A 23819-nucleotide genomic window follows, 5' to 3' on the forward strand; every position below is an offset into this window, starting at 1 on the left:
CCCAAAGTGCCCTTTTGTTGAGGCAACTTTTTAAAAAAATTATTTTATTTTTTTATGTGTGTGTGCGTGCGGAGTCCTGTCTGTGCCCCTCAACAATAATATTTAACTATTAATCACAGTTTTGCTAAATAAAAGGATCTGGCTTGCATCAGTCACATGATCACATTTAACCAATGATCGCCCTTGACGGCAGAACGCGCTGGTTACGAGCCGGGAACGAGCTCACAAAGAGCACGCGCATTTTTAGGGAACATATTTAGTTTTAAAGTACTTAGAAACATATTTAGTTTTAAAGCAAGTTACAGGGCTTTTCCTGCCTTTCTGGAGGGATTATATTTCACTAAAAAACGATCTAATATGCATGTCCACATAATAATAATTATAATTATAATATATTAAAAAACACAAGCTGTATTTTAAAGAACATACATTAAGAAGCAGATTATATTAGATTTATATTTTAAATAAGACAAAATTTGGATTTTACAGCAGTAAAATTATTGTATCTCTACAGTTTAAAAATGTAATAAGCTTTGCCCCTGCACAGAGTGGATAGTGAAACAAATGGAATCATCATAAATACATTATTTCATATTTATTACTTCCCCCTCCTCATTGCTTTATTATTGTAGCTCTAGTAATAAATAATAATGTAAGGATTCTGGATCAGCACCATGATGCCCATAGTATATACAGTATTCTGAAGAAGGTCTAAAATGTCACTGTGTGTGCGTGCATGTGTGTGTTTTATTTAGATGGATTTAAAAAAAAATATTACTCATGATATAACATTGTCCAGACATGGCTGGTAAGGACATGAGGAGGAAACAGTAGGAGCTGTGTGAGGCTACTAAAGGCAGTGCTATAACATTTTTGTGTCATCATTTTTATTATAGATTAAGTGCAAGAGTTGTTAGGTGTGGATAATTAGATTATAGTTTATTGCAATAGCAAGTTGTGCCTTGTTCTCACATAGCAAGTGGAGAGTGATATATGAAATGATGGGATGGAAGGAAGAAGAGAAGCAAAGAGTGATTCACAGGCAGAGCCTAAATTATTTCTCACAGTTTTTTGTTGCCTTATGGTTCCAAGCGCATTTTGTTATGTTCTTTGCATTTTGTTATTATCTCATGACACTTGTTTAATCAGCTACCATCTCTCCTATGGACTTTTTAATGTCTACAGTCTCAGATCAACACAGCCCTGCCCTTCCCATATTAGATTCTTGATGAATGTGTGTTGTTGTTATTCAGCCTGGTTCAATGTGCCCCTTTTTAACTTTGAGCACCCGCCCCTTTAAACCTCTCTGCACGGCCCTGTTTCTGGGACTTTCCGTGGGGATTAGAGAAAGCGCAACAGAAACAAACAGGAAACCCCGCCCCGTCGTGTTGCAAGCGCGCCTCTACACATTTCAGGCTCTGGACTCACTGCGCGATGGCGACGAAGTTTTCACTGTGGTTTAGTTCCTGTGTTTGCCTCGCTGTGTCACTGTAAGTAATCAGATGTAGACTAGACAGTCCTCTATTATCTGTCTCTACTAGCTTTACTAACTGCTCGGCTCGGTGTGAGGTGGTTACCACAGGGGCGGTTGGGAACGAAGGGTGATACAACTTACCGTAACACCTGAGTTCAGAAGTGTGCGGCAGAAACGGCCCTAACCAATCTGGCGCCCTAGGCAAGATTTTAGGTGGCGCCCCCCTACATCAGCAGTGTAGTGTAATGTTGTAACAAATAATATTTCTATTAAATAAGCTTTACTTTGCATTTTAATTAACGTGGGATTATTTTTTGTATTTAGAAATAATAGTACCAACTTTTTTTTTTCAACATTTGTGGCACTGGCGTGGCGCCCCCTGATGGACGGCGCCCTTAGCATTTGCCTATACGGCCTATGCCACGGGCCGGCCCTGGTGTGCGGTAAATGTAATCTTTAATAAAGCAATTAATTCGTCTATTTGGCGTCTTAACACCACCTATAAACTGCTATTTAACCTAAACGAACTTATTATTCTAAAAGGAAACCAAGCTGCTGCACTTTCACTTTCGTTTTGAGCTTCTGGGTTTTTGTTTTTTTTTATACAGATGCGTTTGCTTTGCCTCGTCCCAGCGCCACAGGTCAGTTAATGGGGCATCCCGCATCAGAAGAGAGCCGGAATGTTTGGATGGCACCTACAACTTTACAAACTGGAGCTGTTGTAACTGCCCTGTTGGTAAGTGTCAGTGGTTATGTGAACTTAAAGAGCTCAAGCAATGTAGTTTGTAATTTGTAGTCTTTGTAATCTGTAGGGTTTTTGTTCTCCATTTAATCAAAACCCGGGATGTCCAAACTTTTTTCGAGAGTGTCATAAATTGACAATCACCCAGGGGCCAACAATTCTTCTTGCCTTTTTGTGAAGCATAAAAAATATTATTTAAAAAAAAAAAAAAAAAAAAAAATATATATATATATATATATATATATATATATATTTTTTTTTTTTATTTTATTTTTTTTTTTTTCAATAGTACAAAAGTTATCATCAAATTCAAATTCAAATTTTATTTGTCACGTACACAGTCATACACAGTACGATATGTTGTGAAATCACATCACAGTGATCAGGTTAACAAAATGAAGCAATTGATCATTCACATGTTGCGAGAACATAAGAAAGATCAAGCTGTCTGGAATACCTGAAACTTCAATGAAGCTGCTGAGTATCAGTGTCTCAGGTTCATTTTGTGAGTGTACAAAACTTTTATACATTCATTGGTTGCACAGCGCAGTGCTGCCACCATGTTGTGAAAAGAGAAATTACACTATATTAATTCTGTTTGTGGCCATAAATAATATATTTAAGGTAGGAGTGAGGGGCCTGCAAAGGAGAATGACCTGGACTTGCTGGACATGCCTGATCAAAACATTTACTTTTGCCAGACTGCAGGCCAGCAACTCTGCAAGTCGTATGCTTTACGAGGGCTTTCCAGATTATGTTTGCTAGAAAATTTCCGTTCATATTTCCAGTTATTCTGACACCTATGAGTCATCAATCTTATGACTGAACTTCTCCCTGAATTTCTGTAACAGAGTGAGATAGCACAACCTGTTGAGCCAGAACAGCCAAATAACTGGGAAAATAAGCCTTAATTGAAGATTAAAATAAAAATAACAACAACAAAACATCACTAACCTGTCTTCTTTTTTTTCTCCCATTAACTTATGACCCCCTTGCTTATCTCTGGTGGTGCTGTGGAGCAGTCAACTCTTAGGATAGGACCCAATAGAAAGGTCTATGAAGCTTTAAAGGGGGAAAAAAGTTAAAACTTCACTTTTTAATTGTTGCTGTATCTATAGTACCAATTACATATGTAATTGGTACTATAGATACAGCAACAATACTCTCGCGATATAACAGAAAACAACAAGTTAACACAGATACGAAGTTGCAACGAATGCGCACCTGCGGACCACTTAATTGCACCCCTGGTTATTATATTCTATTCATGTTTAAACAGTGTAATACCATTAACAGACTTTCTTCTGCATCATCTCTCTCCACTCTGTAGGACAGCGAGTAATAGAGCATTGCACTAATGTCAATAAAAGGAATGGAAAATGTGAAGTCTGCGAGAGGGACACATACAACAGTGAGCCTAGTGACCGGGAGACCTGTCACCGCTGCACCTCCTGCGCACAGGCAAATGGTACAATTATGATAGGACATGGCTGTTCCTTTTATTCACAGTTAAACTAAAGACAAAATATTAGAGAAAAGTTCACCTTTTGCTGCAGAATGTTTGACTGGTCACAGCTCTAACGATGCTTAAGTCCAGTATGAGGACCCTGAAATCAAATCAGCTATCATTAACCATTATCTACTGGATTATACATGTGCTATATTGATTAGCAGTTTCTTAGATGTCATATTTTAATATTTTATTTTTAAATATATAAGGTTAGCAGATAATTAAAATGCAGTACCAAAATTATCCAAGCATTATTTCAATTTATATATGAAAGTTCACATCCCATCTTTTTATACGAAAAAGTGAAGGAAAACCATCCTTGGTCTATTTCACAATTAAAACAATGCAAGTTTCTTTTTTTTTTTAAAGACTTTATAGCCTCAATAATAACTTGTGTGACTTTTCTCAACTTTTCAGCTAATTTAGAAGTAGAAGAAGAGTGCACTGCTGGTAGGGACACCAAGTGTCGATGCAAGGAAGATCACTTCTGCAGCAGTGAAAGTTGCACAATCTGCCATCCATGTAAAAAGTAAGTTTGATTTGACTTTGAAATCACATTCAGCATGTAAATCTGTGCATATTCCCTAGCGCTAATGTACTAGACCTGAGCACAGTGTTCATATTAATACATTGTACAAAATAATAGGAACACCTATTAATGTAATGTAGCTCAATACACCGCCATCTTAGTAATACACTTAAATAATTGGAACATTTCCAGCATGGTTTGCTGAAACTCATTCATTTTGTAAGAGCAGAAGTGATGGCAGAGCTATTGTAATGGTTTTCATTAGATTGCAAACATGTTTCTAATAAAGAGTTTGTGACATGTGTGTGTAGCTCCTTTAAAGAATCTGTTGTCTATTGACTTGTCCTTTAAGGCTGTCCGCTCCCTTTGTAGTTATTTTTGATTCATTCGTGGTTGTTTGTTGTTTTGGTTCAAGATGTGGAATTGGCGGTGTTAAAGAAGCCTGTACAGCCAACAGTGATGCAGTCTGCAATGGAGATGGTGGAGGTAAGGTGTTCTTAAGTATTATTGGATTTTAATAAATCATATTGGACACATTTTGCATTGCAAAATATTAATGGTCATATCTTCTCATTTCAGCTATTGCTGGAATTATTATTGTATTACTTGTTTTTCCTGGAGCCGTTGTAGGAATAATCTGGATAATGAGTGAGTATTTCTGCTAATACATGAGTAAAGTACCACCAGACGACATTGTGTGTTTCCTTGCTCAGCACTGAAGGCTTTATTTATATTCAGTTCAATATTTAGTCGTATCTTGATTAATTTTTCTGTGTAATTTCTATTCGTGTTTCATTAGAGAGAAAACAAAAGAAAGAGGATGAAAAAAGCAAAGAGGTAAGTTATTTTCTTTGGACACCTGTGACGTGATATTTACTCTTTGATCTCTGGTTCATCCAATTGCCTTTCTGCACACACACACACACACACACACACACACACACACACACACACACACACACACACACACACACACACACACACACACACACACACATATATATACACATGAGCAGTTTGTTACTTCATCGCAAACAAAACTGAAAAGAATTAAAACTTTTATTTTGTTTCTGCTTCACAGAAGCTCATCCGTCGTCTTTCAGGTAACAAACATGACTTTATTCAAGCCAATATAAGAGCTTTAATTATTCTCTGTCTTTTGAACTAACCAGTCAGAATCAGATTTTAGAACAAGTTATTGTGCATTTGCATTTTTTCATGCGGTTAATTTTCTGTAAACTTTTAATTTCTTTGGAACAAAAGTGTATTACCCTCTTTTCTTTCTGATCATGACTTTAACATTTTCATCCATTAATCAAAAAACATTGCATATTGCATGCTCAGTAAATTATAATATTGTGCATTGTGGTCTTAAATACCCATCTTTTAATATTTTTTCTTTTTACATTATTTTCAGATGTTGACATTGTTCCTCACCTGCCTGATATTGCAAGGGAGCTTGAATGGAAAAATGCAAGAACCGTAGCTCTCCGCACTGGGATAAGTGTGGTTACTACTGAATCTTATGAAATGGAGTATCGAAATGATGCTGAGGAGCGAACGCTGCAGCTGCTGTTTAAGTGGGTGGAGAAGGAAGGCAAACAGGCCTCAAAGAAACTTATCGAAAACCTTGTGGATATGAAACAAAAGAAAAAAGCGAAACAGATCAGAGACATATTGTTAAAACATAGTTCACCATCAAACAATCCTGCAAATAACTGCTGACATGTATACACAATGAACTTGAAGAACTTTGAATTCTAAAGAAACAATCTTGCAAAGTTACCTCTTGATTTTCAATTCAGGTTGTGAAAGCTGATTTCGAGTTGCAATATATCTAAATTTGATTGTTTTTATTTTTCAGTGTTGTTTTTAATTTCATGATCATAATAATAATGCTCATTTAAAAAAATCCACGTGTCATAAGGGACAGATGAATGTCTTGCTACAGCTTCTATATTATGCGATAATATTTGATGAACCTGGAGTTTGTAAAAGCTTTGTTTTGGTTTTGGTTCCTTCCTTGCTTTTCATGGCTTATTTTTAAGGTCTATTACATAGCTGTTATCTAATGCTAATAAACATTTTTCAAACTTCAAAAGAGAAAACACCTGGAAAAAAAAACAACTAATAAAAATGTCCTCTTTCATTGGCCCTTTGGCTCGGTTTTGCACAACAAGATCTTTGTTTAAAGGAAATATATTAAAAACTATCACCACTTCCTAGCTTTTTAACATTATTAAACCCATCCATCCAGTAATTTCTGTTAATATAAACAGTGTGGTTGTGGTGTAAACAGGCTAAGAAGGGAATTCCAGGTGTGCAGCACTTCCAATTTTTCCTGCCTGAGAAGAACTGGGGTGTTCCCACATGAGATATATAATCTCTCCAGTGACTTCTCGACCAAGGCTATTGCTGTTTACCAAAAACAAACTAAAATCTAAAACTGGAAATGAAAAAAAAGTTAATAAAAATAAAAACTAGGCTTTTGAAAAATGTACTAAACATAATTTTGTGAACATGGAAAACTAACTAACATGTTTTTTAGTTTTATTGGAAAAAAAAAATCCAAACTTTTATCCTTATGAGACTTTGTTGGGATGTTAACAAGACAGGGAGTCAACTGTTTTCAAAACACTGTAATACCTGTACTGATTTTCCTAAATCTTGCCCTTCATACAATGATGTCACGGTTCTGGGTCTTTCTGACCCAGCTTTTTGAGTTCTTGTGTTTTTATATTATGGTTTATGTTTTGAGTCCTTTGTTGTACTATGTTTGTTATTTCCCTAGGTTTCAGTTATGGTTATCATAGGTTTAGTTCTTAGGTTTTGTAATACGGCTTCACTGTGTTCCATGTTGTGTCTACTGTGCCTTTCTGTACCATGTTTCAGGTTCCTATGTTCTGTCTCCACAGTTGCTGTTAAGTTTACATGTCTAGAGTTCAGTCAGTGTGTTTCCTGTTTTACTTTGAAGGTCCATGTCTCATGTCAGTGTTTCTAGTTTGCTTCCCTTGTCTCATCCAGCCTGATTACTCCCAGCTGTGACAAATAATAATTAATAGAGACTATAACTAATACAAAAACTGAGTAAAAATACCACCAACAGCTGACTGTGGAATATTTAGAAGTAAGGAAATTTCACAACTGGACATGTTGCACAGGTAGCATCCTATCAGGGGTATTTACTGGAAACAATTACTATACAGCAGTATTTTGTTTATAATAAAATGGAATGGTTGTATCTTTGTATTTCAGTTATTGCAAAAAAATTGTTGTGGTTGGTGTTGTTGTTATTGGCGTCATCTCTCCAGTGGGTTATGTTGCAATCTGGAGAACTACCACCAGAGGGCACAAGACCTATATGAAGAGTTCCTCAGTGCAGCACTGAAGGCTATGCAGCACCATATGCAACAAGCTGTGATGTGCTGTGTATTCTGACGCCTTTCTGTCAGAACCAGTTGCAGTAACTTCTCTGTTGGATCTTAACACATAGGACCACTGTGCATCAGAGAAAAGCTTGACAAATGTAAGGCACTCAGCAGCTGAGGTAAACATGAAGAGAAAATAAAACTGGGACGAAAATTAACTCTATGATCTCTTAGTCAGTCCCCCAGAACCAGGAGAACTTGCCTCTCTGTGTTTCTCTACGAGTTTGCTGTCGCTGACGAAGCAAAATGTAACTGCGCTGAGAGTTTTCTGAAAAGATTGCATGATGATGAATCATTACATGACAAACAAAGCATTTCCTGCTTTTTCATGTCAAACAGCTTCCAGACTTTGACCGCGCTCATTCAACAGAGCAATACTAAGAGCAATGGTGAAGGCTAAGGAACTCTGAGGAGATCTAAGAAGGAGAACTGAAGATTTACACAAGTGGGGAAGATCTCATGGAGCCATTTCCAAATAACTGCACCTCACCCCCAATCAGTGAGTGGCAGATGGCTTCCCCTCCATGAGACTCGATCTGCTGGAGATTTCCTCCTGTTAAAAGAGTTTTCCCTCCCCACTATAACATTCATCCCATGATGTAGGTAGACATCTGACCACAACTTTCAACAAGCTCGGTGCACTTTCCTTTAAAAAAATAAAGTCATATACAGCTTTAATCTATGCTAATTGTAAGGAATAATGGTTTTACTGGGAGAAAACTTAAATAATAAAAAACAGAACTGAGAGAGACAATTTTGGTATCTAATCAGTACTTAAAGTAAATCTGCTTTAAAATGTAATAATTGATCTTGTGCGCCTGTGCGTGATAATAGTTTTTGTCTGTTTCCATAAATGTATAAATGTCATTTGATGCTACTAAGTATACATTTACACAGAGGCACGTCACAACTTCCACTAGTGGCCCAATCCAGGAACTCGCTGCTGTTACGTAATGCAATGCTGCTTTCACTTGCATTTGGAAAAAGCTGTTGCATTCACTGGAACTGGAACTTCACAGCTTCGGTGAACAACTGCCTATCAGATTCGGGTTGGTCACGTCTGTACCACAGGATTACTACTAATAGGCTTATTACTGTGTATTTTTGTGCCGTTTCCAAGGTAGACTGAGATTTTTATCCACGAACATGAAGCGTAGTTCATTTATTATTTTTTATATTGCCCATTACATAAATATATAGATCTTTTTAGTGTGCTCAATGACTGCACACACACGCTTTCACATTTTAAGACTAAATATAACGGACTTAGTATTTGCAACTGTATAACACTTTGTAGCAAAAGCAGAAGAATCACTAAATAGGAAAAAATAATCAGATTCCTTTACACTAGAGCTGAATTTCACAATATAGCAGTATCTTGCAATGTAACATGGCTACGATTAAATGTTGTGAAGTTGATTTAAATTGCAATATTTTATATAAATATAAAATTTATTTAAGATGTATTTAAAATTCTGGATGACATTAAGAATTGTTGCACGTAATTTATGCTCCTCACATTTCATAAAAGTCCCTGCTGTTCTGGGTGATGAGAGGAAGCAGGGCGGTCCCTCTGTCTATGCATGGGTGGAGCGCGCAGTGAGGAAATGTCAGAAGGAAGCTGAGAAACGGTCCCCGCGCCACTCGCATGAGGCTGCTCTCACCGGATGACCCGAAAGATGAACTTTATCACCATGAACTCACCCAGAAACACCACATGGGTAGGTCTGCTAACTTTTTACAATAGCATTAGTCTTTTACGCGCACGTCTCCAAACTTGTTGATGGGACGACAGGAGCTCCAGGCTGCTAAGCGTGCAGTTATTTTACCAGATTACGCGAGGCACGTTTAAGATGCTCTTTGTTGCTTTATGAAGCTCCACGCAGGATGAAACGGAGCAGCGTGTGGTAAGCGACCGGCCTGTGAAGTGAGTGATGAGTGTGGAATAATGTTTTTTTTAGTCTGTTTCCCTTTTTTAGTCCCTCTCTATTTTGTTGCTAAGACAACAGAGGAGGTGACCGCTCGTAGGGCTATTAACCACGTCACTGTGTCAGCACGCAGCTACGTCAGCGTGGGAGAGTCGCTGTTTAGTATTTTCCCCCAAAAAACACCAGGAGATAATTGGATGTAGGGTGGTGCAGCAACAGTGGTGGAAACATCTTTCATTCATTCCTGTGCGTATGAATCATTTTAAAGTAGGTTTCGTTTGAACGCAGGATATTTCATGTTGCGCCTAAATCAGAATATTTGCAAAAAACAAAACAAATCATATGTATATACGGTTATGTCTTTGCTTCATCATTTATACGCTTCTGTTTCGTATTTATATTTAGATGCTTTGGCATTTCATCTGCTGTTTATAAAAACCTCTAAGTTGCCACAGACTGCAGATAAAAAAAAATGAAGCCTGCGTGGTTAAACCTTGCATAAAGTCATGCCTTTGAAAAACTACACCCTTACTCCTCCACAGGAATTAGGAGGGTAAGTAGCAGCCAGGTACTGCTATTCAAATAGGCATTATTAGTGGATAGTCTGTCAAGTGTCACCACCTCTATAAAAGCACAGGTTTGGCAGTTTGCTGGTCTGGAGTGTGTTAACAAAATGTCACAATCTGCCCAGCAGTGGACGTCCCAGCAAATTGAGGCCTCAGTTAGCATGTTAAATGTTTAAAATAAAAACGGAAAAATTATAGCTGGGTTTCCAGGAGAAAGCCTTGTCTCTCTTAAAAGAATATGGCGGCATGGCTTTGCAAAGTTACATTTGAACAATATCCTTTGGACAGATGAGACCAAAGTGGAGCTGTTTGGATATAATGTATAGCACCACAGTGTGAAAAAACCAAACACAGCATATCAACACAAAAACCTTATACTAATCTTTCAAGCACGGTGGTGAAGTGGTGATGATTTGGGTTGTTTGGCAGCCACAGAACTCCTCTGTATACCAAAGTATTAAAATTAAATTTGAGGCCATCGGTCTGACAGCTCAAGCTCGGGCCAAACTTGGAGGTGCAATAGGACAATGATCCCAAGTACAGGAGCAAATCTGTAACAGAATTGCTGAAAAAGAAAACCTTAACCTGATCAAAACACCATGGTGGGAACTTTAGAGAGCTATGCATAAACAAATGCCCACAAGTGTCATTACATCACGTGCTGCTAAAGATGGTTCTACAAGCTACTGAGTCATAGGGTGTACTTAGTTTTTATAGGACTGCATAGAGTCCTATGAAGAATTTGTCTTCCACATGATTTTACATGATGGAAATAACTGCTCATGACCTTTTAAATAAATTAAGCATAAACATAAACTGGGACAAGCTTCCTGTTGCCAGGATGACTAATAAAGGTGCTTAACTTCAGCTATGTCTGTAGAATTTCTTCTTAAATGCATGCGTGGCAGAGAAATATTTTTATGAAGCTGCACTGATCATCAGTGCAATTATATATTAAGTGCAGGTACTTTGTGAAATCTAATCGTTTATGAAATCTGCCCCTTTGCCATTTTTGCCAACTTGAACTTGAACTAGAAATCTGAAATAAAGGGAATTAAAATCTTTCTTTTACCCTTCCTAAGATGAAAAAAACACACTTAACACTGCTTTGATATTTTCACATGATGGTGTTTCATTGAGGAGTATGGGTACTTGATCCACCTCTGACAGTCTGTTCTTCTCTGACTTTCTGTAAACCCTCAGTTGCAAATACTTGAAAAGAGTCAGTCTCCAGTTATGTTTCTGTTATGTAGCAATCGCTACTCCAAAATGATTGAGAAGAGCTACGTCTCGAGGCTCTTGGCTGTCGCAGTGTTTGTTTGGGTGGTCTCATTAATGTAAGTCTTGGAAATCTTCCCAGTGAGTAAGTCATGGGAAGTTTCCCCCGGCTCTTTGGCCTCACATACTTCATTACCGCTGTCTTTTTAAAATCTTGAGTCTTGCAGAGAACAGTTCATCATCTCATGATGTTACGGTGAGATCACGATGCATACTTCCCTGTTCTTGTTTCACTTGTGTGCTAGAGGAAACCTCATTTTTGGCACCTTATGTGACAAGATTTTATTCATGTCAGAGTTGACAGTTTCCGTTTTTCAGTCCGGCCAGCCGAGCACAGATGCTTCTTAATCTCCTACCCTTTAAACATCTGTAACACAATACTAAATACTGAGTATAAGCATCACACAGGGGTAAATTCTGGTTTAAACTTGAAGCTTAAGAAAGACATTTATGTAATATCCTCTTTCTCCTTGTATATTGCATGTTGGTTATCTGTTGAAATCTAGGAAAGTAGATATGAAGTCAATGGAAACTGTTTTCTGTATTGTTTTACACTGATGCTGAATTGCGCAGTGTACAAACTTGGATTTTTTTTTCTTTTAAGAAAGCAGTATTGTTTTGCTATATCTTCGATAAAAGGATATAAATGTCAACAGGCACAATGTGTGGTAACTAAATATGTTTATCGGAGGAGGGCAAAGTTATTCTCATGGGCTCGGTCTTCCTTCCTCCTGTGTTGCAAAGCCTGATACTGGACAAGTGCGTCACTCAGCGCACTTCTTCTATATTTAGAGGTACAGTCTGTGCTTCCCCTGGTGGGTGGAGAGCTTGATCAAAAATAACTGGATTTTGTATACAAATATGTCATGATTTTATACATCACCCCTACACCAGTGGTCCCCAACCTTTTTTGTGCCACGGTCCGGCCTTTAAGGTGTCACGGATAAATACAACAAAATAAAACCTGCACAGGTACCAAAAAAAGAACATTTATTCGTAATACACGGGAAAAGACCCAGGGAAACCGAGTTAATGATAAAAACAATAACAAAATAACGATAAAAACCCTGAAAACCACAAATTTCACACCCGAGACTCAACTCTCGCGGCCTGGTACCAAACGATTCATGGACCGGTATCGGTCCGAGGCCCGGGGGTTGGGGACCGCTGCCCTAAACCATTTGTATCTGCTCTGACTGTATTTATGTTTCTATTTCAGGATCTGCTTGAATGTGCACATTAGAAACGAGCTGAAGATGCAGGGGGCCATTGCACGGCTGTGCGTGGTGGTGGCTGCTGCCATATTAAACCATCCCTCGCTCTTTCCGCATGAAAACACCACACTCCCGGATCAGGATGAGGAGCTGATCGCTCGAATGCGGGAGCATGAGGCAAGACTGGAAATGGAGAAGGCCAAGTTGGAGAAAGAGCTTTCACAGATGGACTCAAAGCAGGAAGAGACCAGCTTGCAGGAAGGTTATAGTTGGTACTTCTGGAGCACGGTGTCTTTTATAATATTCTTCACCATCGAGATGTGCAGGGTGGATCTGGCTGATGGAGAAGTCCGGCAAGTTGAGGAGGAAGAGGTTTTTTCAGAGAGTGGATCCATCAACCCCAGGATGATGGTACTGGATAAGGACATCCTGAGTAACTTCTGTGATAAATGCACCTACACTTCAGCACGTGAAAATTGGAGGGTGAGGGAGTTTGTCGAGGGTTTTGCAGATGACTTGCTCGAGTCACTCAGGAGCGTGTGCAACAGGGACACAGACATGGAAGTCGGGGACTTTGTTGGCATTGGAAGCATGTTTGAGTCCTGGAAGTTTTGCAAACCGCTCACATGTGACCTCATCGTGCCTTTCTCAGCTCCAGATCCGCACTCCTTTCAGTACCACCTGTGGTGCAGCTCCTCCAGTGACATACCTCCTGATATGCAGGGCTGTGGGAAGATAAAGGTGACCACACCTGGGGAGAATAGTGGGGGCTGTCTCTGTGGCTCTGCTAACCTCGGAGAGGACATGCTTTGTCTGCTGCATGGCAGAAATGACACACCCAAAGTCAGTCTCAGTCCTGATGAACTGCTGTGCTCCAGAGACACAAACTGCTTGGCAAAAGACCAAGTCATGAAGTGGTTTCAGATCTCTGTAACCAAAGCGTGGGGACGCATCTCTCACAAATATGACTTTGATGTTACCTTTCGCAGCCTGGATGCTGCCGGTGCTCTGAAGATCCGATTCCCGTCAGGAAAAATCATCGTAATGAACATCATTCCGGTGGTCCAGCTTGAGGATACAGATGCTTATTTTGTCTCGCACTTTCCATCGGATGTTGACAGCTTCCCAGACCCATACTGGCCCCTATCTGTTGCTGTCTACGAGAGGAATTTGCTGAAACATTTTTCTAAACGCCTACCAAAACATTCCTGTCATTTACACTGCCTCCAGATTGTTACTTTCTTACACAAAAAGCAATCAGGGCTAACTGGAAAAAGTGCCCTTACAAACTATCACTTAAAGACTGCTCTGTTGCACTTGTTGCTGAGTAAAAAGACCATCACGTGGAGCATTGAGAGTATGCAGCACAGGGTCCAGGACTTGCTCAGCTTTGTGCAGAGGAGCCTGCAGGAGAAAAGACTTAACCATGTCATGTTTGGCAACACTAAAGTGCCAGAAGAGGTCCAGGTTCCTGAGATGATTCGCAGAGCAGAGCCCATCAACCTGTTCAGGACACTGGTGCTGCAGAGGGAGCTTTATGCAGCAACAGTCAGGCATTTTCAGGAGATGCTGAGAAATGCACCTGTGCTCATACAGGAGTATACACCGTACTTATCAAACGGAGGTTTACATCACAGCCTGGATGAAAGTTTATAGGCACTCAGCAACTGAACTATTTTAGACACATATATCAGACATATCGTTCAGTGATACTATAAGTAATGTTACTAACAAAAGGTGCACGCGCATCAGCTGATTCAGCTCTTGCTGGTAACTAAATTTGTAGTGGTTTTGCCGTAGCTGCTACTTTCAAAACCTTTTTAAATAAAATATGGTCTACTGCTAACACCGATGCTAAAGGAGGAACTGGAAAATTTAGTGGAGAAACCCAGAAATATTATTTACAATCTTATTGTAATAAATGTTTAGATTGAAATAAAAACAAAAAAACAGCACAGTCGTGAAGAAGCACGTGCCAACACGACTCAGTACCATTTAAAAACAGCAGCATCACTGCTCCACCTAGTGGTTGCAGATTGTATCAACCAAAGTAAAGTAGTTACAAATAGAAGGTGCACTGCTGTCATTTCAGCTGTGGCTGATATGTAGACTTGTAATGGTTTTATTGCAGCTGCTTTCTTTTAACATTTTCTTGAGAATACAGCTTACTGCTATCAGACGCTGAGGGAAAAACCTCAACATCTTAGTGGAGATGCCAGCAATACACACACTGTGACACTGGTGTACCTCGGCTCCTGGATGCTACATTTTAGCAGGAGATCTTAACATAAATACCTCTCGTATTATACGGAGCCACACAGGAATCTTTAACAAAACAGTGCACTGTCTGCTTTGTATAACTGTGTTTTATGTATCATTGTTACTGTTGCAGATCTGATGGCAGCTATTAAGGATTGTTATTCTTTATGTATCTTTTATTGCTTGTTAGAGCTTATTTTCTAAATTTTGCTTGTTATATTTTTACTGTGTGTGTCTCTAGGTTATTAAATGAGACCATAAAAGGGAAACAATGTATTGTTTTTATGTGTCTTAAAGCACAAATAGAAAAATCAAATTTGCTGTCATTTCATTGACAGTATTTTTTATTTTTTATTGAAAAATCAGTTATAGTCACTAATGCAGTAACATTAAATGAAGGCTGAAGGTTTTGTTCAGTACTCTAACTAATAACTTCCTACAGGCCGTAGTCAAAGTCTGGGTTTCCATCAAGGAAGGTCTTGAAGAAGGCCTTGTGGGCGTCTGGGCTGAACATGAGGGCTTTGACAGCCGAGTCCTGCAACATGAGTTCTGTCCACTTCTTCAGCTCAGGTGTGCCATCCAAAAACCTAATAAGACAAAAGGTAGAGCCATTTAAATACAAGTAAATTTGAACACTCAATTTTTGTAATAGTTTCAGCAACTGAGTGAAAAGTAAATCCATTAGCTTCGGCACACGGTAATAAATATTCCGCTAAAGTCACTTTGTTACTCCGTTAAAGAGACAAACGAGAGGCATTTTTTCCAGGTGCAGAAGTGGATCAGTGAACTCGCCACAAAATCGGACATTTGACTGAGAGTGCACAATATCCTCAACACATTTCCATTACTTTTTTTTAATTTTTGAGTTGGCTCAGGCTTTAAAACTAGTTGCACAGCTGGTGAATGACCTCTTTTTGGTTTCAAAGAGACATGAGCAATACATGAGCAGTGTTGCTAACTATGGACACAGTGCTTGCTGTGGCAATAAAACACAGCAAGCAATGCCCATTTGGCAGAGTTACACCTTTATCTTTGTCTTTTAAAAAAAACAAAACAAAAAAAAAACTAGAGATGGACCGATCCGATATTACGTATCGGTATTGGTCCGATACTGACCTAAATTACTGGATCGGATATCGGAGAGAAATAAAAAATGTAATCCGATCCGTTAAATATCAAAAAAGCACCTCACAAAACTTGCGACATGCCGTAACTCGCCTCATAACCTTAGCACGTTGGAGCAGTATGCGTCACGTGATAGAGCGGCTGTGGTGTGCGAGACCTGTCGGTGGTCTGGTTGAGCATTTGGAGCCTCGCTACCAACCCGGCATTTCATCTCCAACAAAGTTATCCCCGAGAGAAGTAAAGCAAGTGTGTAAGTCCATCTCTGAATGTTTGTAAAGCATTCCCACACATTCCCACATCGCCCACTTCGCGCCAGAAAGAGGAAACCAGCGGCTGAAAAACAGCAGCACATTTAAGCTTAAGCTGTTGTTAGAATGTATTTATTATTACTTTCTACACCAGGATCTTTTTCTATGTAGCTGACGGCTGGTAACTGTGCAGGGGCGGATCTAGCAAAGTTTAGCCAGGGGGGCCGATAGGGCATGAGCAGGGAAAAGGGGGCACAAAGACATACTTTTCTTTCTTATTCTCATTTAAAATGTCTAGCTTTTAATAAATAATTATCCGAATTTTACACCCAAAGTTTTAATCTGATGAAAAATGTATAGAAGTCCATTACTATATATAGTAACTATTAAGTCTAATATACCCTAGTAAGCTATAGTACTTTTTCCTTTGGGAAGGTACCATCTGTGCAGTCTGCAGTTCTGTTGAAGAAAGATGTTGAATCTATTTAATTATTCTTGAAAAATAATTGAGTTCTGTGCATTTTTTTTCCCCCCACATTGCATCAAATTAAAGTTGATTACGTCGATTAAGCATCATGGGGTGGATGGTGGGGGGGTTCCCTATTTTTTTTTTTTTTTTTTTTTTTTTTTTTTTTTTTTTTGCTGGGAGTTTGCAACCCTATTAGTTAGGTTGCTTACTCTTTAAAATACCAGAATAGGGAGGATGGAGTAGGTTTAAGTTTATTAGATTGATCAGTATTGCTGAACTATGAAATATTTTGGGTGCAGTGTATTTTTTGCATACAGGTATAACAGAATAGCTTTAGTGTTTGTTTGTTTTGTAACTTGAGTATGAACTTATACAAAAAGCAGCAAGATATTAAAAACATTTTTATTGATTAAAAAACACACTATATCGGATTCATATCGGTATCGGCAGATATCCAAATTTATGATATCGGTATCGGACATAAAAAAAAAGTGGTATCGTGCCATCTCTACAAAAAACAAAAACAGCAACATTTGGAAAAGCTGGAGTAAAAAGATTAAGGTCAAATTGATCTCTGTTGACCACAATAGTGCAACTAGTGGCACAGGAAGAACAGACTCCACTAACTAAAGTGTAAAACATGTCGATTTTAGAAAAGGATGCTTCTCTCGATTGTTCATTTCTAACTTTTGTAACATTTCTAGTAAATAATATACTTAGGCTCCCCACAGTTGACCTTTTTTTTTTTTTTTTTTTTTTTTTTTTTTAATATTTACAATTTTCTATAGGTTAAATATCTGTAAAGATTATTACTTACTGTTTGACCTGATACGCTTCTACCCTCTCAAACCACGGCCACATCATGTAGTCGATCATTGTTATAGAATCGCCACCAAAGAACTTGGTCTACTTGTTAACGAGGTCCTAGAAATTGAATGTTACATTTATTAGAGTTGTAATTAACTGGAATAACGAGGCACTGACAGGAAAGATAAACTTATTCATTTTAATAAAAACAGCCTTTGATCAATGACTGTGATTCACAGGCACACACTCATTCACACACAGTGTATCACCTCATATGTTGGGTTAATGGATAAAGGAATCAGAGGCCTCAAAGTGGCCTACCTCGTTTAACTTGGCAAACTTTTCTTTCAGTTCAGCTTCCAGTCCGGAGACATCCTCTCCCTTCTTTTTATCCATTGGGATCTTGTAGAAGTACGGTATCACCTGTAGGAAACAGTGACATTAATATTATTATTTGGTGGTGGTCAACAAAAAAACAAAACATTAAGGTTTATATGCAAGTCTTTGTGTGACCTACTTTCGAAAAGTGCTCCAGCATCATCTTTTGCTGAGCTTTAGCAAAGGGAGAGGAGGGAAGCAGCTTCTTTTCAGGGTAAACTTCATCCAGGTATTCACAGGTGATGGGTGACTCGTATATCACCTCACCAGCAGGTGTCTCAAGCGTTGGGACAAGACCAAGAGGATTCTTCTTAAGATACCAATCGGGTTTTTCTTTCAAGTGGACATTTATGGTTTCGTATCTGAAAACAAAAAAGCAGGTTATGTGTGCATGTTTAAGCACAGGTTGAATGACTGTGATGATTTTTCATTTCTACAGCAAACTAGAATAAAGAGTAGCCTTACTTGATTCCTTTGGCTTTGAGCACTAGTCTGGTCCTTTGGGCAAAAGGGCAGAACCTCATGCTGTAAACCCTGATGTAGTCTTCAGGGACTGGGCCAGGGGCAGCGCTACCTGAGGGATACAAAAATGTTTCTTCCATTAAAAGACTGGTCAGTAGGGAAACCTGAAGAGGGATTACATAAAGACTTTTTCTCCTGTTTAACTTTTACTAAAGTAAAAAAAAAGAAAAAATCTATTTTGTACAGTACTATAATTTTCAGAGTAATTTTATAGCTGACAGTTTGGGTTATGTTGTGCTTCCACATCAGTATTTTGTCTTCATAGTATTTTTACACAACATCCCAAGCTTTTTGGAAACAGCATTAACTGACTTTACAAACACCTTTATTTTCAAACTTACAGTGAATTTAGCATTTTTATTTGATTACAGGTGACTGTGGATTATGCACATTTATACATTTGTACTTGTACTTCAACTGGATTTTTTTTTTCTGACGTCTGCTTGTTTTCAGAGACGCCACAGTGAGTCGCTGTTTGTTCAGACAAATTGGTTCAGGCATAAAGAGTTTCGTTTATAAACGTTTATAAATCAATAATCACCTGGACCGTTTGGCGCTGCTTTCAAATCGGCACGAAGAGGTTTCATAGGACTAAAGCATGATTTTATAAAAAACGAAGCTAAATCCTTACCACAGATCGAATCGGAGGGAGAAAACTATTGCATTTCACATCGATAAGCAGCTTTCAGTTAACAGAGTAATACTTTATTTCTTACCTTTAGCGAGACACTTTTCAGCAGACATGTTGGCGCTTGAAGTAACGAATGATTAGAAACAGACTGTAAAGGACGGAGCTAAAGTTTATATTTTACGCTCTAGTTCCGCGGTGGGCGTGTCAAACTGAGTCGACACGCCCACCGTTGTCTCAGAAGGCTGGTAAAGACGTGTTTCTTTTCTTCTCTTCAAAGGAGCCGCCGTGGAAGTTTAAACTATGTTGCTCATACAGACAGTCATATGACAGATAAAGTTCCCACAACACGGATTTTGTGCACTTTAGTGAAAATGAAGCACACCCCATGATTCAGCAGCTTGCAGAACCAACTTTGGCAGCAGTAATTTAAAGCAATGGTTTTCTGATGACTTTATTAGTGTCTCACATGTAGAGGAATTTTCTCCAACTCGTCTCTCCAGCTTTGTTTCCGTTAATTGGGGCATTTGTTTATGTACAGCTCTCTGAAGGAGTACAGCACTTCAGGCAGTTTGGTGTCTGGACCTCAGCCCTTGAAGCACCTTGAGTCTTTTATTTTACAGCCATTCTGTTGTAGATTTGCTCCTGTGCTTAGGTTTATTGTCCTGTTGCACTTTGGACCAAATGTTAGCTGTCAAACAGATGTCCTCAAATTTGACTCTAGAATACTTTGCTATGCAGAGGTGTTCATGCTCCTCTGCAAAACAAAACAAGCCCTAATCATCACCCCCTCAACCACCATTTTCAGCTTGCAGTAAAGAGAAATCACAGAGTACCCCCTGTGAGAGGGTGCGCCCTCCTAGATCAGTCACATAAAGATAATTGTTTTTATGATCAATAGTTAACAGTGAATTAGCTGCTTCTCTTTTACCTTCAACACTGTCAGAAGTGATTATGTAATGAATACTCATAATGACATTGCAAATACTTTGCCCTTTGTTTCCTTCTGACATCTTCACTGTAAATCATGACTTTACAGACATTTTGCTCCCTTTATTTTTCAGAAGCCAGAACTGTAAACCCTTTGTGAAGTCTGGCTTTTACTGAGGAACAGCAAAGAAAGTTGTCATGATGAATGATGGATCCCCTGCAGGTTAACATGTCACCATCTTTTCCTTCCTTTCGCCGCCTGTTTGAATCAACTCCAGATTTTTTCTTTGCTTATTTTCTCATGAGGGTCATTGCCTCTCAAATCAGCCTAAGCTTTCTGCTTGGCCATCTCCAATTTGCATAAAATTTTTATAGTGTAAAATTTGCTTTATATCTTCATATCTGAAATACTTTAAGATATATCTTTTTGGAAAATGGTCAGTTGACCCATTTTCAGGCCTTTTGTTTTGCACATTGAAACTGAGGCAGTGTTTAAACATAAATAACTTAAAGACTACTAAAGATAAAAGCCTGAAACTTCTCATGTTTCTTTTCTACAGTAGAAATACTTTGGGATACCGTCTTTAAATATTGTTATGCCATGAGGCAACTCTTGTTGTGATTTGGCAATATACAATTAAATAAAATACAAATAAAACTGAATTTTCATTATCAAAATGAACCAGAATCTGTCATTTGGGACAAATGTATTAAAAGAATGTCTAAATATTGGCTAGTTAAAATATGAAGACAAAAAAACCCTCCTAAGTCTCATATGTGACCACAACTTTGAACCGTAAAAGACAACTACTGATGTTTTTTCAAAGGTATAGTTGAATATAACTTTATTCAGAAGGAAACATGTAGAATACTAATAGGAAAATATATTTTCTAGTGCTTATTTGCTGTGTATTTTGTTTTATGCATTTAATAACAGGCCAGTATATTAGAGGCCACCTTTTAAGTTATAAACTGTGTCATAGGTCATTAGATTGCTTAGCCAGACTGAAACTGTGCAGAACAGGAAGCTTTGTACAGAGTTGCAGAGAACATCGCCTATTTTTATGCTGCTAAGAGAGAATAATAGGAAACAGCTTGGAGTGAAAGAGCGTTGATACTGTTAGTGACGTGCAAGCATACTGCCTTAGTTACAAAAATGAAAAAAAAAAATCCAGATTTCATTCAGTTTTCATACTGGATTTAAACAAATCTGAAATAGAACAAAATATGAGAGTTTGCAGATGATACTCTAATTATAGTTCTAAAAATGATGTAGTTAAATATGTGCATATTCTTCATTTTCGAGACCTGGGTCACTCCATCCCAAATGATCAAACTTTTAGAAAATTGTCTGTTCCTCCACCTCTGATTTGCACTAAAAAATGTTATGGTTCAAAGTTTGAATATACAATATATTCTGTTAATGACTGCTGTTACTTTTACCTTCATATATCATATGCCTTTTTATTATGACTTCCTGTGTTATAATAACCATCTTGAAACTTCAGGATTTTGTTCTATTGGGTTTAGATGCTCTACGCATATTTTTGTTTTGTTATACATCGTGTTAATTTCACAGGTATTTCAGCTGTGGCTGATATCTAGACTTGCAGTGTTTTACTGTGGCTGCTTTCCTTAAATCATTTGTAAATAATATTGCTGCATTTCTGCGATCTTCTTGATTGTTTTTAACTCACAAAAATATAAACAATAACCAGCACAGTCAAGTATGAAGCAGAGGCGGAGGCAGACATTTGATACACCCGGGGCTTAGCCCTAAAGGGTAATATGCCTTTAGGGCAATGACTGAAAGATTAATAGGCTCTGTTTTGAGTTTTGTTCAAAAAAGAATGACTTCATATAGGGAAAAATATATATCACATATGCAGGACACCTTAAACTAGTTTTTTAATTAAGCAGCAAGGCAGAACAAAGTCGGGGCTGTATCAAGACACGAGGACTAAACCCCAATTCAACCAGACCAAGAACTGATCTGGAATTAAAACAGGACTACAACAGTTCAAAATCAGGAGTACTTAGGATTTAACCAAGACAGAACCAGAATCAGAACTAGATGATAGTAGCACTAAAAATCATCATAGACCTGCACTACACTTATTTTTTAATTCTACCAAAGTACACTATTTAGATTGAGAAAAGTTTATATAATTATTTAGCCTCGTTGTGCAAACAAGCCTGCATAACTTAATAAATATGAATTTGAAATTTGAAAAATAACAAACCTAAAAAGAAACACTAGGTACGAGATACATGAGTACCTATGATACGGTGATGTTTTTGGTAAACAACCATTTGACTAACATGTGTGTCTCACCTGCTCTTGTTCATCTCTGTTCTGTCCTCATTCTCCTCTCTCTCTCCCTCTCTGTTCCTCTTTCTCTCTCTCTGCTCCTCTCTCTCCCTCTTTGTGCTGACAATCAAGCCAAACACCAACATCATCAAATATACAGTCGAAACCAGATATTTACACACTCTTCAGATCAAAACAAAAACACTTTTTTAATTGTAACATCAAATCAGACTAAATGTTTATTTTTTTTAGGTTGATAAATATATAAAAAACACATTTGTTAACTTTAAGAGTAAAGAGAGAAACTATCTGTATTTCTTAATTGCAAATGGACTCAAATTGTATTCAAAATTGAGCCACACTTATGGAGCTCCACAATTCTTTTCCTGGTGTTTTGGTTGACATCTCTTGATTTTCCCATGTCAAAGAAACAGGCTCTGTGTTTTGCCTTATATGCATCCACAGGTGTGCCACCAATTTACTCACATGGACTCTACTAACCCATCAGAAGCTTCTTCAGCTCAGAATGGAATCGTCTGCAGTTTTCTTATTAATTAACAATAAACTTAGTGTACATGTACTCCTAAATTTGATGAAAGTGATAAAAAAATAGACAGCTCTCTCTTTATTCTGACATTTAACTAATTCAAAAGATATTTCAATATTTATTTCCGTCACCGCCACGCTACGACGGCTGTCCCAATTCGAAGTGTACTTCAAATGCATACTCCAAATGCGCCGTCGATTTCCCCAAATACCAAGCGTGGTCCGGTGCACGCTTCGTGGCCCCATATATCCCACAATTCATAGCGCGGCGGTGAGTGTGGATAATTTTGCCGCAAAATACGGCAGAAGAGGTTTTTTTTTTTTTTCCCAAACTTTATTGAAATTATAAAGCGAACAGTCAGTCATTCCAGTTCAGTTTGTACAGTAGGCATGCAAGGCAAATAAGAGTAACAATATACAGTACAATGAAATAAAAAGGATAAATAAATAAAGGGGAAAAAAGAAAAAAAAAGGGGGGGGGGGGAATGTGACAGACTTCATAAAAACTTTGTACTTGAAAGTTGTGACAGCTCATTCGTTAAACATTTCTGAATGAATTTCAATCAATGATAATTCTTTTTTATTGGAAGTTAATTTAAGAGAGTTTAAGTAATATTCAAGTTCAATCAAAAACAAATTAAATGATGGGGTTTAGTTTTGCAATTTACATTTATGTATATGAAATTTCCCTAATAAGATGGAGCGGCGGAAGAGTGAACTGTCAAAAGTACTGAATATGATGTCACTTATTTATGTGCGAATGTTTAATAATTAAAGTCAGTCATATATCCACAAACACAACAAGCTGAAAGTCAGTGATATATGTATATGTGTGTATATATATGTGTGTGTATACACATGTATATATATATGTATATATATATATATGTGCGCATTCGCTGTCAAAATAAAAAACTTGCACAAGAT

General features: G+C 38.0%; 3 protein-coding genes across 5 annotated transcripts; 2 read left to right on the forward strand and 1 right to left on the reverse strand.

Moving 5' to 3' along the window:
* The first annotated feature begins 1356 nt into the window (after positions 1-1356).
* fas (Fas cell surface death receptor) lies at positions 1357-7496 on the forward strand. Of its 2 annotated transcripts, none has more exons than XM_040001679.1 (9): positions 1357-1490; positions 2083-2210; positions 3547-3684; positions 4144-4255; positions 4671-4741; positions 4835-4903; positions 5055-5092; positions 5337-5358; positions 5673-7496. In XM_040001679.1, the coding sequence occupies exons 1-9, from the start codon at positions 1435-1437 to the stop codon at positions 5978-5980; spliced, it is 942 nt and encodes a 313-aa protein (XP_039857613.1). In that variant the 5' UTR covers positions 1357-1434; the 3' UTR covers positions 5981-7496. The 2 variants fall into 2 exon arrangements, with proteins under 2 accessions (XP_039857613.1, XP_039857614.1); XM_040001680.1 differs by having other exon boundaries at positions 1359-1484.
* A 1740-nt stretch (positions 7497-9236) lies between these two features.
* On the forward strand, positions 9237-14882 carry LOC120714867 (inositol 1,4,5-trisphosphate receptor interacting protein). 2 transcript variants are annotated; one of them, XM_040001427.1, is made up of 2 exons: positions 9237-9590; positions 12675-14882. In XM_040001427.1, the coding sequence occupies exons 1-2, from the start codon at positions 9571-9573 to the stop codon at positions 14323-14325; spliced, it is 1671 nt and encodes a 556-aa protein (XP_039857361.1). In that variant the 5' UTR covers positions 9237-9570; the 3' UTR covers positions 14326-14882. The 2 variants fall into 2 exon arrangements, with proteins under 2 accessions (XP_039857361.1, XP_039857363.1); XM_040001429.1 differs by having other exon boundaries at positions 9237-9404.
* A 367-nt stretch (positions 14883-15249) lies between these two features.
* On the reverse strand, positions 15250-19327 carry LOC120714872 (glutathione S-transferase omega-1-like). The gene is given in 6 exon segments (XM_040001433.1): positions 15250-15515; positions 17588-17694; positions 17899-18000; positions 18095-18317; positions 18421-18529; positions 19194-19327. Coding segments are annotated over 6 exon segments (720 nt in total). The 5' UTR covers positions 19222-19327; the 3' UTR covers positions 15250-15364.
* Positions 19328-23819: the final 4492 nt, after the last annotated feature.

Source organism: Simochromis diagramma, unplaced genomic scaffold (assembly GCF_900408965.1).
Source record: "Simochromis diagramma unplaced genomic scaffold, fSimDia1.1 OVJJ01000421.1, whole genome shotgun sequence".
Classification (NCBI taxonomy): Eukaryota; Metazoa; Chordata; class Actinopteri; order Cichliformes; family Cichlidae; genus Simochromis; species Simochromis diagramma.